The 12377-nt window shown below is 38.4% G+C and overlaps 1 protein-coding gene across 2 annotated transcripts in view; it reads left to right on the top strand.

Annotated features, from left to right (window-relative positions):
* The window catches only part of GUCY1B1 (guanylate cyclase 1 soluble subunit beta 1), a 396478-nt gene that overhangs the window by 89876 nt on the left and 294225 nt on the right, over positions 1–12377 (top strand). For both annotated transcript variants that reach the window (XM_053703767.1, XM_053703768.1), the window contains exons 6-7: positions 8581–8811; positions 11313–11429. In XM_053703767.1, coding sequence (XP_053559742.1) covers positions 8581–8811; positions 11313–11429 — 348 coding nt within the window. The remainder of the gene's footprint in view (positions 1–8580; positions 8812–11312; positions 11430–12377) is intronic.

The following is a 12377-nucleotide window of genomic DNA, read 5'->3' on the forward strand; positions in this document are numbered from 1 at the left end:
ATCCCTGTGAATATAAAAGATTTTATTGCTGATGCGATTCAGAAGGCTTTGTCTGCTATTCCGCCTTCTAATAAATGTAAAAGGTATTTTAAAACTTCTCATAAAGTTGATGAAATTTCAAATGACTGACAACATACTGAATTATCCTCCTCTGATGAGAATCTACTTGATTCAGAAGATCCTACCTCAGATATTGACACTGACAAATCTTCTTATCTCCTTAAGATGGAGTATATTTGTTCTTTGTTAAAAGAGGTGTTGATTACTTTGGATATTGAGGAAACTAGTCCTCTTTATACTAAAACTAGTAAACATTTAAATTCTGTTTATAAACCTTTTGTGGTTACTCCAGAGGTTTTTCCAGTTCCTGATGCTATTTCTGATGATTTCAAAGGAATGGAATAGGCCTGGCACTTCTTTTATTCCTTCTTCGAGGTTTAAAAAATTGTATCCTTTGCCAGCAGTTAGATTGGAGTTTTGGGAAAAAAATCCTCAAAGTTGATGGGGCTATTTCTACTCTTTCCAAACGTGCTACTATCCCTATGGAAGATAGTAATTCCTTTAAGGACCCTTTAAATAGGAAATTTGAATCTTACCTAAGGAAAGCTTATTTATATTCTGGCTATCTTTTCAGGCCTGCCATTTCTATGGCTGATGTTGCAGCTGCATCAACTTTTTGATTGGAAAACTTAGCGCAACAGGAAATAGACCCTATTGTGTCTAGCATTGTTTGTTTGCTTCAACATGCTAATCATTTTATCTGTGATGCCATTTTTGATATCATCAAAATTGATGTTAGATCTATGTCTTTAGCTATTTTATCTAGAAGAGCTTTGTGGCTCAAATATTGGAATGCTGACATGGTATCTAAGTCTAGATTACTATCTCTTTCTTTCCAAGGTAACAATTTGTTTGGTTCTCAGTTGGATTCAATTATTTCAACTGTCACTAGGGGGGAAGGGAGTTTTTTTTTTTTACCTCAGGATAAGAGATCTAAGGGTAACTCTAAAGCTTCTAATCGTTTTCGTTCTTTTCGACAGAATAAGGAACAGAAAGCCAATCCTTCCCCCAAATAATCTGGTTCCAATTGGAAACCTTCTTCAAATTGGAATAAATCCAAGTCGTTTAAGAAACCAAAGCCAGCCCCCAAGTCAGCATGAAGGTATGGCCCCCATTCCAGCTCAGCTGATGGGGGGCAGATTAAAAAATTTCCAAGCCATTTGGGCAGATTCTGTCCAAAATCAATGGATTCAGAGTATTGTCTCTCAAGGGTATTGAATAGGATTCAGAGTAAGACCTCCTGTGAGAAGATTATTTCTCTCACACGTCCCAGCAAATCCAGTGAAGGCTTAGGCTTTTCTGAAGTGTGTTTCAGATCTAGAGCTTTCAGGGGTAATCATACCAGTTCCGTTTCAGGAACAGGGTCTGGGGTTTTATTCAAATCTGTTCATTGTCCCAAAGAAAGAAAATGTATGCAGGCCAGTTCTGGATCGGAAAATTTTTAATAGTTTTGTAAGAGTGCCAACTTTCAAGATGGTGACTATAAGGACTATTCTGCCTTTTGTTCAGCAAGGTCATTATATGTCCACAATAGACTTACAGGATACATATCTTCATATTCTGATTCATCCAGACCACTATCAGTTTCTGAGATTCTCTTTTCTAGACAAGCATTACTAATTTGTCGCTCTTCCATTCAGCCTAGCGACAGCTCCAAATATTTTTTTCAAAGGTTCTCGGTGCCCTACTCTCTGTAATCAGAGAACAGGGTATTGCAGTGTTTCCTTATTTGGACGATATCTTGGTAGTAGCTCAGTCTTTACATTCTGCTGAATCTCACACAAATCAGCTAGTATTGTTTCTTCAAAGACATGGTTGGAGGATCAATTTACCAAAGAGTCCCTTGATTCCTCAGACAAGGGTCACCTTTTTAGGTTTCCAGATAGATTCAGTGTCCATGACTCTGTCCTTAACAGACAAGAGACAAATACAATTGGTTTCAGCTTGTCGGAACCTTCAGTCTCAATCATTCCTTTCAGTAGCTATGTGCATGGAAGTTTTAGGTCTTATGACTGCAGCATTGGACGCGATCCCCTTTGCTCGTTTTCATGATTGCCTGATGAAAAAAAATACATTATAAACAGATATTTTTTCAACATGATGTCTGACACCTGATGTTTGACTCCTGACACCTGATGTCTGACACCTGACGTTTGACACCTGATACCTGATACCTGAGACCTCATGTCTGATGTATGATACCAAATGTCTGACTCCTGACACCTGATGCCTGACACCTGAGTCCTGATGTCTGATACCTGGTGTCTGACTCCTGATGTCTGATACCTGATGTCTGACTCATGACACCTGATGTCTGATACCTGATGTCTGACTCCTGACACCTGATGTCTGACACCTGAGTCCTGATGTCTGATACCTGATGTCTGACACCTGATGTCTGATACCTGATGTCTGACACCTGAGTCCGGATACCTGATGTCTGACACCTGAGACCTGATGTCTGATACCTGACTCCTGATGTCTGACACCTGATTTTAAAGGATGGAGGAGGGAGTTTTGGGGGAGGGAGGAGAAAGGAGGGAACATGGAGTTTTAAAGGATGGAGGAGGGAGTTTTTGAGGAAGGAGCAAGGATGTCCTAAAATGGACACTGTAGTTTACATTTTTCTTGTGAGATTCCTTATCTTATTTTCTGTTAGGATAAAGTATTTTCTTTGATTTTTTCAGTCAAGGCATTGTAGTTACGTTTCTGTGTTCTATAATTGTTTAAAAATGTTATTCTCATTTGTGCACATATGAGTCAGAGGACTACAGTTGTTACTTTAACTTACTGGTTAAAGCTTTTATTAAGTATGGCTTTATGGGAAGCAGTAACATTTCTTCAAGAAATTTATACAGTCCATTCTACTAGATTAGTTCAACTTTGTTGGTCTTTTAATATGAGGTTTCTATTATGTAGATTGCACAGCAGCAACTTGGGTTTCTTGCTCACTTTTCTTTTGGGATAGTTTTTGATAGGATAGTTTGGGATAGTTTTTGACAGGAAAGTTCTACAGTCTTAGTAGCTGGCAGATAGTTGTCTTTCTTAACTTTTTCCCACCCATTTACTCATGGACTCCTTAGCTGAGGTATTAGATCCCAGGAGTAATGGCTTGTGGACTCTTGCCACCTTCTGGAGGAAAACTAAATGTATGCTTACCTGATAAATTCATTATTTTTATGGTGGTGAGAGTCCATGAGAATTGCCCATTTCTCCTACATTGGTGTATACGGTCCACGGCTTCATCCTTACTTGTGGGATATTCTCAATCCCTACAGGAAGTGGCAAAGAGAGCACACAGCAGAGCTGTCCATATAGCTCCCCTCAGGCTCCGCCCCCCCCCCCAGTAATTCTCTAACAAGTAGCATCTCCACGGGGGTGGTAAAGAGTATGTGGTGTTATATTTGTAGTTTTATTTCTTCAATCAAGAGTTTGTTATTTTAAAATAGTGCTGGTTTGTACTATTTACTCTGATGCAGAACAGTGATGAAGATTTCTGCTGAGAGGAATATGATTTTAGCACCAATAACTAAAATCCATTGGTGTTCCCACACAGAACTGTTGAATATCAGAGAACTTCAGTTGGGGGGAACAGTCTGCAGGCTTAACTGCTTCAGGTATGATCAGTCATTTTTCTAACAAGACCAAGTAATGCTAGAAGACTGTCAGAAATCCCCTTAGGGATAGGTAAGCCATTTTCTCAAACTCAGTATAAGATACTGGCTTAAATTAAGGGCTCAATGCTGGTTGACACTATTGTGGGCTTAATCGATTGATTATTAGCATGTTTCAGTATGCATAAGGTGTTTTTTTGCGACTTTATAACACTTATGGGGTTTAATATTGCACCTGGCACTTAATTAGACACCTAATCTAGTTTATAAGGCCCCACCACTCTGGAAGGAAGAGAGAGGAGGCCTCATTTTCCCGCCTCAATTGCGCAGTTGTTTTGACTAGTCAGTTCATGCAGCTTCACGTGGGTAGTCCAGAGACATCAGAAAGGACTCCAGAGAGGCTTATTTCTTACTCAAATAATCCCTAAGGGAACAAGGACTGGGTTTTTACTCAAACCTGTTTGTAGTTCCCAAAAAGGAAGGAACTTTCAGGCCAGTCCTGGATTTAAAAATCCTAAACTAATTCCTCAGAGTTCCATCATTCAAAATGGAAACCATTCGGACAATTTTACCAATGATCCAGGAGGGTCAATATATGACTACCGTGGACTTAAAGGATGCGTACCTGCATATTCCTATCCACAAAGATCACCATCAGTTCCTGAGGTTCGCTTTTTTGGACAAGCATTACCAATTCGTGGCCCTTCCCTTTGGATTGGCCACTGCTCCCAGAATTTTCACAAAGGTTCTAGGGGCCCTTCTAGCGGTGCTAAGACCAAGGGGCATTGCAGTAGCACCTTACCTAGATGACATCTTAATACAAGCGTCGTCCTTTCACAAAGCAAAGGCTCATACGGACATTGTTCTAGCCTTTCTAAGGTCTCACGGGTGTAAGGTGAACATAGAAAAGAGTTCTCTATCCCCGTTCACAAGGGTTCCCTTTCTGGGAACAATAATAGACTCGGTAGAAATGAAGATCTTTCTGACGGAGGTCAGGAAGTTAAAGCTTTTGAACACTTGTCGAGTTCTTCATGCCATTCCTCAACCCTCCGTAGCTCAGTGCATGGAGGTAATAGGACTCATGGTTGCGGCAATGGACGTAGTTCCTTTTGCTCAAATTCATTTAAGACCACGGCAACTGTGCATGCTCAAACAGTGGAATGGGGATTATGCAGATTTGTCTCCCCAGATACAAATGGACCAGAAAACCAGAGACTCACTCCTCTGGTGGTTGTCTCAGGATCACCTGTCTCAGGGAATGAGTTTCCGCAGACCAGAGTGGATCATTGTCACGACCGACGCCAGCCTCTTGGGCTGGGGTGCGGTCTGGGAGTCCCTGAAAGCTCAGGGTCTATGGTCTCGGGAAGAATCTCTTCTCCCGATAAACATTTTGGAATTGAGAGCGATATTCAATGCGCTCCAGGCATGGCCTCAACTAGCGGAGGCCAAATTCATCAGATTTCAGTCGGACAACATGACGACTGTAGCGTACATCAATCATCAGGGAGGAACAAAGAGTTCCCTGGCGATGAGGGAGGTATCCAAGATCATCAAATGGGCAGAGGATCACTCCTGCCATCTATCAGCAATTCACATCCCAGGAGTGGACAACTGGGAAGCGGATTATCGGAGTCGTCAGACTTTCTATCCGGGGGAGTGGGAACTTCACCCGGAGGTTTTTGCCCAGTTAACTCAACTATGGGGCCTTCCAGATCTGGATCTGATGGCGTCACGTCAGAACTCCAAAGTTCCACGTTACGGGTCCAGGTCCAGGGATCCCAAGGCGACATTGGTAGATGCCTTAGTGGCACCTTGGTCGTTCAATCTAGCTTATGTCTTTCCACCATTTCCTCTTCGCCCCCAGCCAGGATCAAAGTAGTGTTTTTAACCGGTTAACTGCTGTTCTTAGCTCCGGTTTGGGGCTAGAAGAGTTTCTGAATTGTCTGCTTTGCAGTGTAATTCACCCTATCTGGTGTTTCATACAGATAAGGTCGTTTTACGTACCAAACCTGGTTTTCTTCCAAAAGTGGTTTCCAATAAGAATATTAACCAGGAAATAGTTGTTCCTTCTCTGTGTCCTAATCCAGTTTCTAACAAGGAACGTCTGTTACACAATCTTGATGTGGTTCGTGCTTTGAAGTTTTATTTAAAAGCAACTAAAGACTTCAGACAAACATCGTCCTTGTTTGTTGTCTATTCTGGCAAGAGGAGGGGTCAAAAAGCGACTGCGACCTCTCTGTCTTTCTGGCTGAAAAGTATAATCCGATTGACTTATGAGACTGCTGGAAGGCAGCCTCCTGAACAAATTACAGCTCACTCTACTAGATCTGCGGCTTCCACATGGGCTTTCAAGAATGAGGCTTCTGTTGAACAGATCTGTAAGGCAGCGACTTGGTCTTCACTGCATAAATTTACCAAATTTTACAAATTCGATACTTTTGCTTCTTTGGAGGCTATTTTTGGGAGAAAGGTTTTGCAAGCAGTGGTGCCTTCCGTTTAGGTTACCTGACTTGTTCCCTCCCTTCATCCGTGTCCTAAAGCTTTGGTATTGGTTCCCACAAGTAAGGATGAAGCCGTGGACCGGATACACCAATTTAGGAGAAAACAGAATTTATGTTTACCTGATAAATTTCTTTCTCCTATGGTGTATCCGGTCCACGGCCCACCCTGGCATTTTGGTCAGGTTTAAATTTATTTTTGTAAACTACAGTCACCACTGCACCATATGGTTCTCCTTTTTCTCCTAACCGTCGGTCGAATGACTGGGGGGGAGGAGCCTGAGGCGAGCTATATGGACAGCTCTGCTGTGTGCTCTCTTTGCCACTTCCTGTAGGGATTGAGAATATCCCACAAGTAAGGATGAAGCCGTGGACCGGATACACCGTAGGAGAAAGAAATTTATCAGGTAAACATAAATTCTCTTTTTTATTTTGCTAATTGGTGGCAGTTTTAGTATGCACCTCATTTACCTTGCTTTGTCTTTTCCTACTTCTCAATTTTTTCTCTGTTTCTTGGCTATACGTTAGACTGGGATTCCAGAGAGGTGAGAGAGATCAAAAGAAATGAATTTATCAGTTAAGCATGGATTTGTTTTTGCTGACCTTTTTTCATTAATAAAGCATTCAATTATTGTAATATTCATTTTGTTCTTCTCTGAACATTTCTTTAACTCACCTTTTGGTGAAATGGTGCTCAAAACTGAACTCTGTTATTAAGTCAGTGTCTTACCAGAACTCTTTGATGTAACAGAATTATGCTATTCTCTCTTCTATTTACACTTGAAGGAGTTACTGTTGGCATCAACAATTCTTGTTTAGTTCTTTGTGTAGAACCCATGAACATATTTTCAATGTATTTATTTTTTCTCAAAATATATTCTGTTTAGATTCAATAATAATAATAATGTTGGGGCACTAAATCCCTCAAATCATAGACTTCTATGGGGGCATGTAGTAAAATTAATATTGGAGAACAGTCGAGCTCTAAACCAATGGTGCTCATACCGAGGGTGCGGACAGGAATTGACAGCGGAGTTCTTCATGTAGTTTTGTGCCCTTCTTTTAATAATAATGGTTACGTTGATTCTTAAAAAGTGCTACATTTTACAGCAGTATTTTGGTTTGCGTTCAAGAGCAACACTGAACTCACCACTTACAATACAATGGTAAAGAGTGCACTAATTATGCTTTCTCTGATATCCATTAACATTATAAGTCATGGTAAAATAAAGTTTCAGCTACTTAGAAGCTCTCGTTAAAATGCTTTAAATATTTACTGGTAGTACCATATTGTGTACAATGCACTATTGATTGCACTTCTTTTGTAAACTAGTGCTTAGTGTTCAAAACTTATTGTTATACCACATTAATGTAAACCTCGTCACCACAACAAGTACAATGTTTTTATCTTTAGTTATCTTACATTTTTAGTATGATCATAAAAAATGGAAATTCTTCACAGCCTACTTGCAGGTCATTGATAAACATATTTAAAAGAGGTCTAATACTTTTTCTCCTGAGGAGACACAATTATTACTTCTTTAGTTTACTAAAACACTTTAAAGGGACAAGAAACCCCAACATTTTCTTTCATGATTTGGATAGAACATACAATTTTAAACAATTTTCCAATTTACATCTATTATCAAATTTGCTACATTATCTTGTTATTCTTAGCCAATCACAAGAGACACAAGTATCTTGCTCCCACTAGTATAGGATATGTGTGTATTCTTTTTCAACAAGGGATACCAAGAAAACAAAGCACATTTGAAAATAGAAGTGAATTTAAAGGTGTCTTAAAAGTACATGCTCTATCTAAATCTTGCAAGTTTAATTTTGACTTTCCTATCCATTTAAATTCTAAACTTCATTTGTTTACTTTTGCTTATATATATACTGCAATTGGAAATCTCTTTCTGATTATAGGTGGTCATCAGTAAATATTGCACTAAGTTTTTATTAGAAATAACATTATATTATATAGTATTATATTATTTGAGTATGGTGGATCCGTTTTATTTAATAGTTACACACAAAACAATACATGCAGATTATTAGAAGGTGTATGGCATAAATACATTTTCAACACATTTTATGTTATTATTATTACGTTTTTATGTGTTTTCTATATGTCTGCAGATACAACAGATTAAACACATATAAGAGATGGGTGGCCATGTTCCAAACCGCTTATAGTCTGCAGGTTGAATGATCAGGAGACACAAGTTAGCTTGTTATACATATTATAGGGGAGGTAGTTTATATATAAGTACTGTATCTTGCAGTTTATTTAATATACAAGTGTTTTATGAATATAGCATTTGTAAGGTTTAGTGTGCACCAGTAGTATCCTTTAAAAAGGGATTTGTTTTAAGTAGCTCACTACTATATTGAATTTTATTTAGGTAATTCAACAAAGGAATGAAGAATTTGACCACACACAATTTTTGATTGAAGAAAAGGATACCAAGGAAGAAGACTTGTATGAAGACCTGGACAGATTTGAAGAGAATGGTACTCAAGAATCTCGTATAAGTCCATACACTTTCTGCAAGGCTTTCCCTTTTCACATAATGTTTGACAGAGACCTTGTGGTTACACAATGTGGGAATGCTATTTACAGAGTTCTTCCACAGGTAAAATTGTTCTTTTTTTTTTTCTTAATATTTACACGTTCTATAATATTATTTTTACATCATGTCTTTCCATTCTTAATACAAGAATAAAAGCCTTATAATCTACTATAGTGTACTATTGCATGTCACTGTACTGTAAAAGGGACACATTATATTTTTTCTCTGGCAGACATATATCGTAAGTGACACGTAAAAACTCCATAAATAAAATGACTTGGCAAGTATGGGAGGAAAGGAAGTTTTGCAACTCTCAATGTTAGCAACCAAAATGGTAACTTTTAGTAGTTTTTCTTCTTTTGTTTCAAAGTTTCTAGCAACAGTGCTCAGTCAGTATAAATATGTCAAATAAATGTGAAAACAAGTTTAATGTGGGAGTTGTCTTTTTTTAGCCAATGAGCAATTGTATACAGACATATGGGGCAAGATTACATATGTGGTGTCTCCCACAAAAGCCAGCGTCGCCGGTTTTTAGTTGTGTATTGCTATCACATATACGGCGCTGCATAAAAATGCTGCACGTATATATTTCACCCGTTGCCTGCAAATTGTACTCCCATAAACTATCATAGAACCACGTTGCAAATCGGTATGTTAACCTCTAATCCGCCAACCCCCACATAGCAATATGCTTAATTAAACTATCCCCTAATCCGTGAAACCCCCATATCGCAATCTACCTATTAACCCCTAATCCTCCAAACCCCCACATCGCAATCTACCTATTAGCCCCAATCTGCTAACCCCCACATCGCAATCTACGTATTAACCCCTAATCCGCCAACCCCCACACCGCAAAGTATCTTATAAACATTTTAACCCCTAATACCCCAACACCCACATTGCAAAACATCTAATTAACCTATTAACCCCTAAACCGCCATCCCCCACCAACAAAATAAATTTAACTAACCTATTAACCCCTAATTCACCAACCCCCTACAACACATTAAACCTAATTAACCTATTAACTCCTAATCCACCAACTCCCGACAACGCAAATAACTAATTTAATTACTAAACCCCCTAACCTAACACCCCATAAATTAACCCCAATTACACTAAATTAAAAAATACTAATTTACAATTAAAATAAAAATGTTAACATTACTTTAAAAATAAAAAAATACTAAGATTAAATTAATCTAAAATTACAAAAAATAAAAAAGTCTAGCATTACAAAAAATAATAAACCAAATTATCAAAAATAAAAAATTAAACCTAATCCCTATGAAAATAAAAAAGCCCCCCCAAAATAAAAACACCCACTAATCTAAACTAAACTACCAATAGACCTTAAAAAGGCCTTTTGTAGGGCATTGCCCTAAGTTAAACAGCTCTTTTACCTCTAAAAAATACTAAGTCACCCCTCTAATAGTAAAAACCCCCACCCACCAAACCCCCCAAAATAAAAACCTAACACTAAAAAAAACAAAAAACTACTCATTGCCCCTAAAGGCGCATTTGTATGGGCATTGCCCTTAAAAGGGCATTCAGCTCTTTTACAAGTGCCCATGATCTTTTGAAACCATGGCTCCATTTCTCAAGCTGCAGATGCAGTTTTGGAGCACCTCGTATAAGCTATAAGGAAATAAGACTATTTCCTGCCATGTAGTGCCCCAGATGCCTACCTAGGTATCTATTAAACACCACAGAATATCATGGGAACTTTTTTTTAAAATAGTATGCTCTGTCTAAATCACATACAAATATAAAATAAAAGTTTGGTTTTTATATCCCTTTAAATTGCTGATTTTGAGTTTCTTTAGGTATGACCATATATTTTTTGATCTTAAAACATTTCCAGAATCGACTCACTGATCCTGATTTAATTAGAAAAGCTTACAATATTTTAGAATGCCAGAAATATTACAAATTATATTGATCAGCATTTCAGAAACTGATTTAGATATTTTCATTGCATGCAGCTATTTGAGGCTTTTCCCTATTTTTCTTTCCGTATATAAAAAGATCAATATGGAGAACAACATACAAAGGGGCCGAATTATCAAGCTCCAAATGGATGCCCCTGTCTCCGCTCGAGCCTTCAGCCTCTCCGGAATCAGCAGTTATGAAGCAGCTGTCTAAAGACTGCTGGTTCATATCTTGTCTGCCTGCTCTGAGGCTGCGTACATCAATCCGCCCGATCCAATATGATCAGGCTGATTGACATCCCATGCTAGCAGCTGATTGGCTGCAAATCTGCAGGGGGCAGCATTGTACAAGCAGTTCACAATGTCAGCATTTATCGATGTGTGGCGGACATGATACGCTACATCGTATCATGTCCGCTCGCACTTTCATAAATCGGCCCTATAGTATCACAAAATGGTATCTCATGGCAATGTTGCTGTGTTGGGTTCTTGTGTTGAATTTGCTTTGACATTTAATTGTAAAGGGTTTATTTAGATGTTTCAATGTAATATGTTTCCCTATGTAAATAATGCAATTCAAGCATCATATGTACACATTATTATTATTATGTTTTTACTCTTTTGTTCTAGCTTCAACCAGGAAATTGCAATCTCCTATCTGTTTTTTCATTGGTGCGGCCCCATATTGATATTAGTTTCCATGGCATTCTGTCTCATATCAACACTGTGTTTGTCCTAAGGAGCAAGGTAATTATTTTTTATTGGTCTATTTTTTTAGGTTTATGACAACTTCCATTTTTTAGACACACCTGTATTTAAGGTTTTAAATTTGTATTGAATGTATCCATTGTTTTATGCCTGATGAAACGACCAGTTAACGGTCGAGAAACGCGTAGCAGTAATCATTTGGATTAAAATTTGTTTTACTCTGCGGAAGTTGTCTTGCTTTATATCCCTACTTTGGTAGGGCTCACGGACTGTACACACTTTGCCTGGTTGCATTATTACACTCCACCAGAAGGCGATTTATCCAGCCTAGAGTGATACAGGAACTCACCTGTCTGATCCAGACGCCACAGACCACAGATCCACCAGTGTACTAACCACTGTGAGTGTTAGTCTGCCTGTTAGCACCGGTCACAGTACGGTGCATTTTCTTCCGGTAAGCCTTTTCGACTATATTTCCTTTGCTGATTTCCAGACCGTATTACGCTATGTGGCGCCCTCTTTCTTATTTATAATATTTATTAATTAATTGTCATGTACGAAATAAATGGACATAAACACTGAACCATGTTGTAAACAGTCATTGTTTCCTAAACAGCAGTTTATAATTTGCAATCTTCTTTCTTGTAAGAAAATAGCTAATATAAGTTACTACTTACATTGTCATTCCCTGACCAAAATAGTTTAGCAAAGCTTAACATGCCCGTTATACGTCAGTTTATTTACCCTTCAATAAAACACCCTTCATATTGATTTACATGGGCCTAGATTGCAAGTGGAGCACAAAAATATTAGATCTATTGAGCACTAAAACCACTCAAGTTTAATCTATAGCGTTCCTATTCTTAAGCTCATAGATGAAAGTAAAAAGTTTTCATTTTAGCGAAACCTCAGACATCCTAACATCTGGAGGTCAGACAGGGCTTGCAACTCCTTTTCCCCTTAGACTTCTATGGGATGCAATACAAA

Source organism: Bombina bombina, chromosome 2 (assembly GCF_027579735.1).
Source record: "Bombina bombina isolate aBomBom1 chromosome 2, aBomBom1.pri, whole genome shotgun sequence".
NCBI classification, from domain to species: domain Eukaryota; kingdom Metazoa; phylum Chordata; class Amphibia; order Anura; family Bombinatoridae; genus Bombina; species Bombina bombina.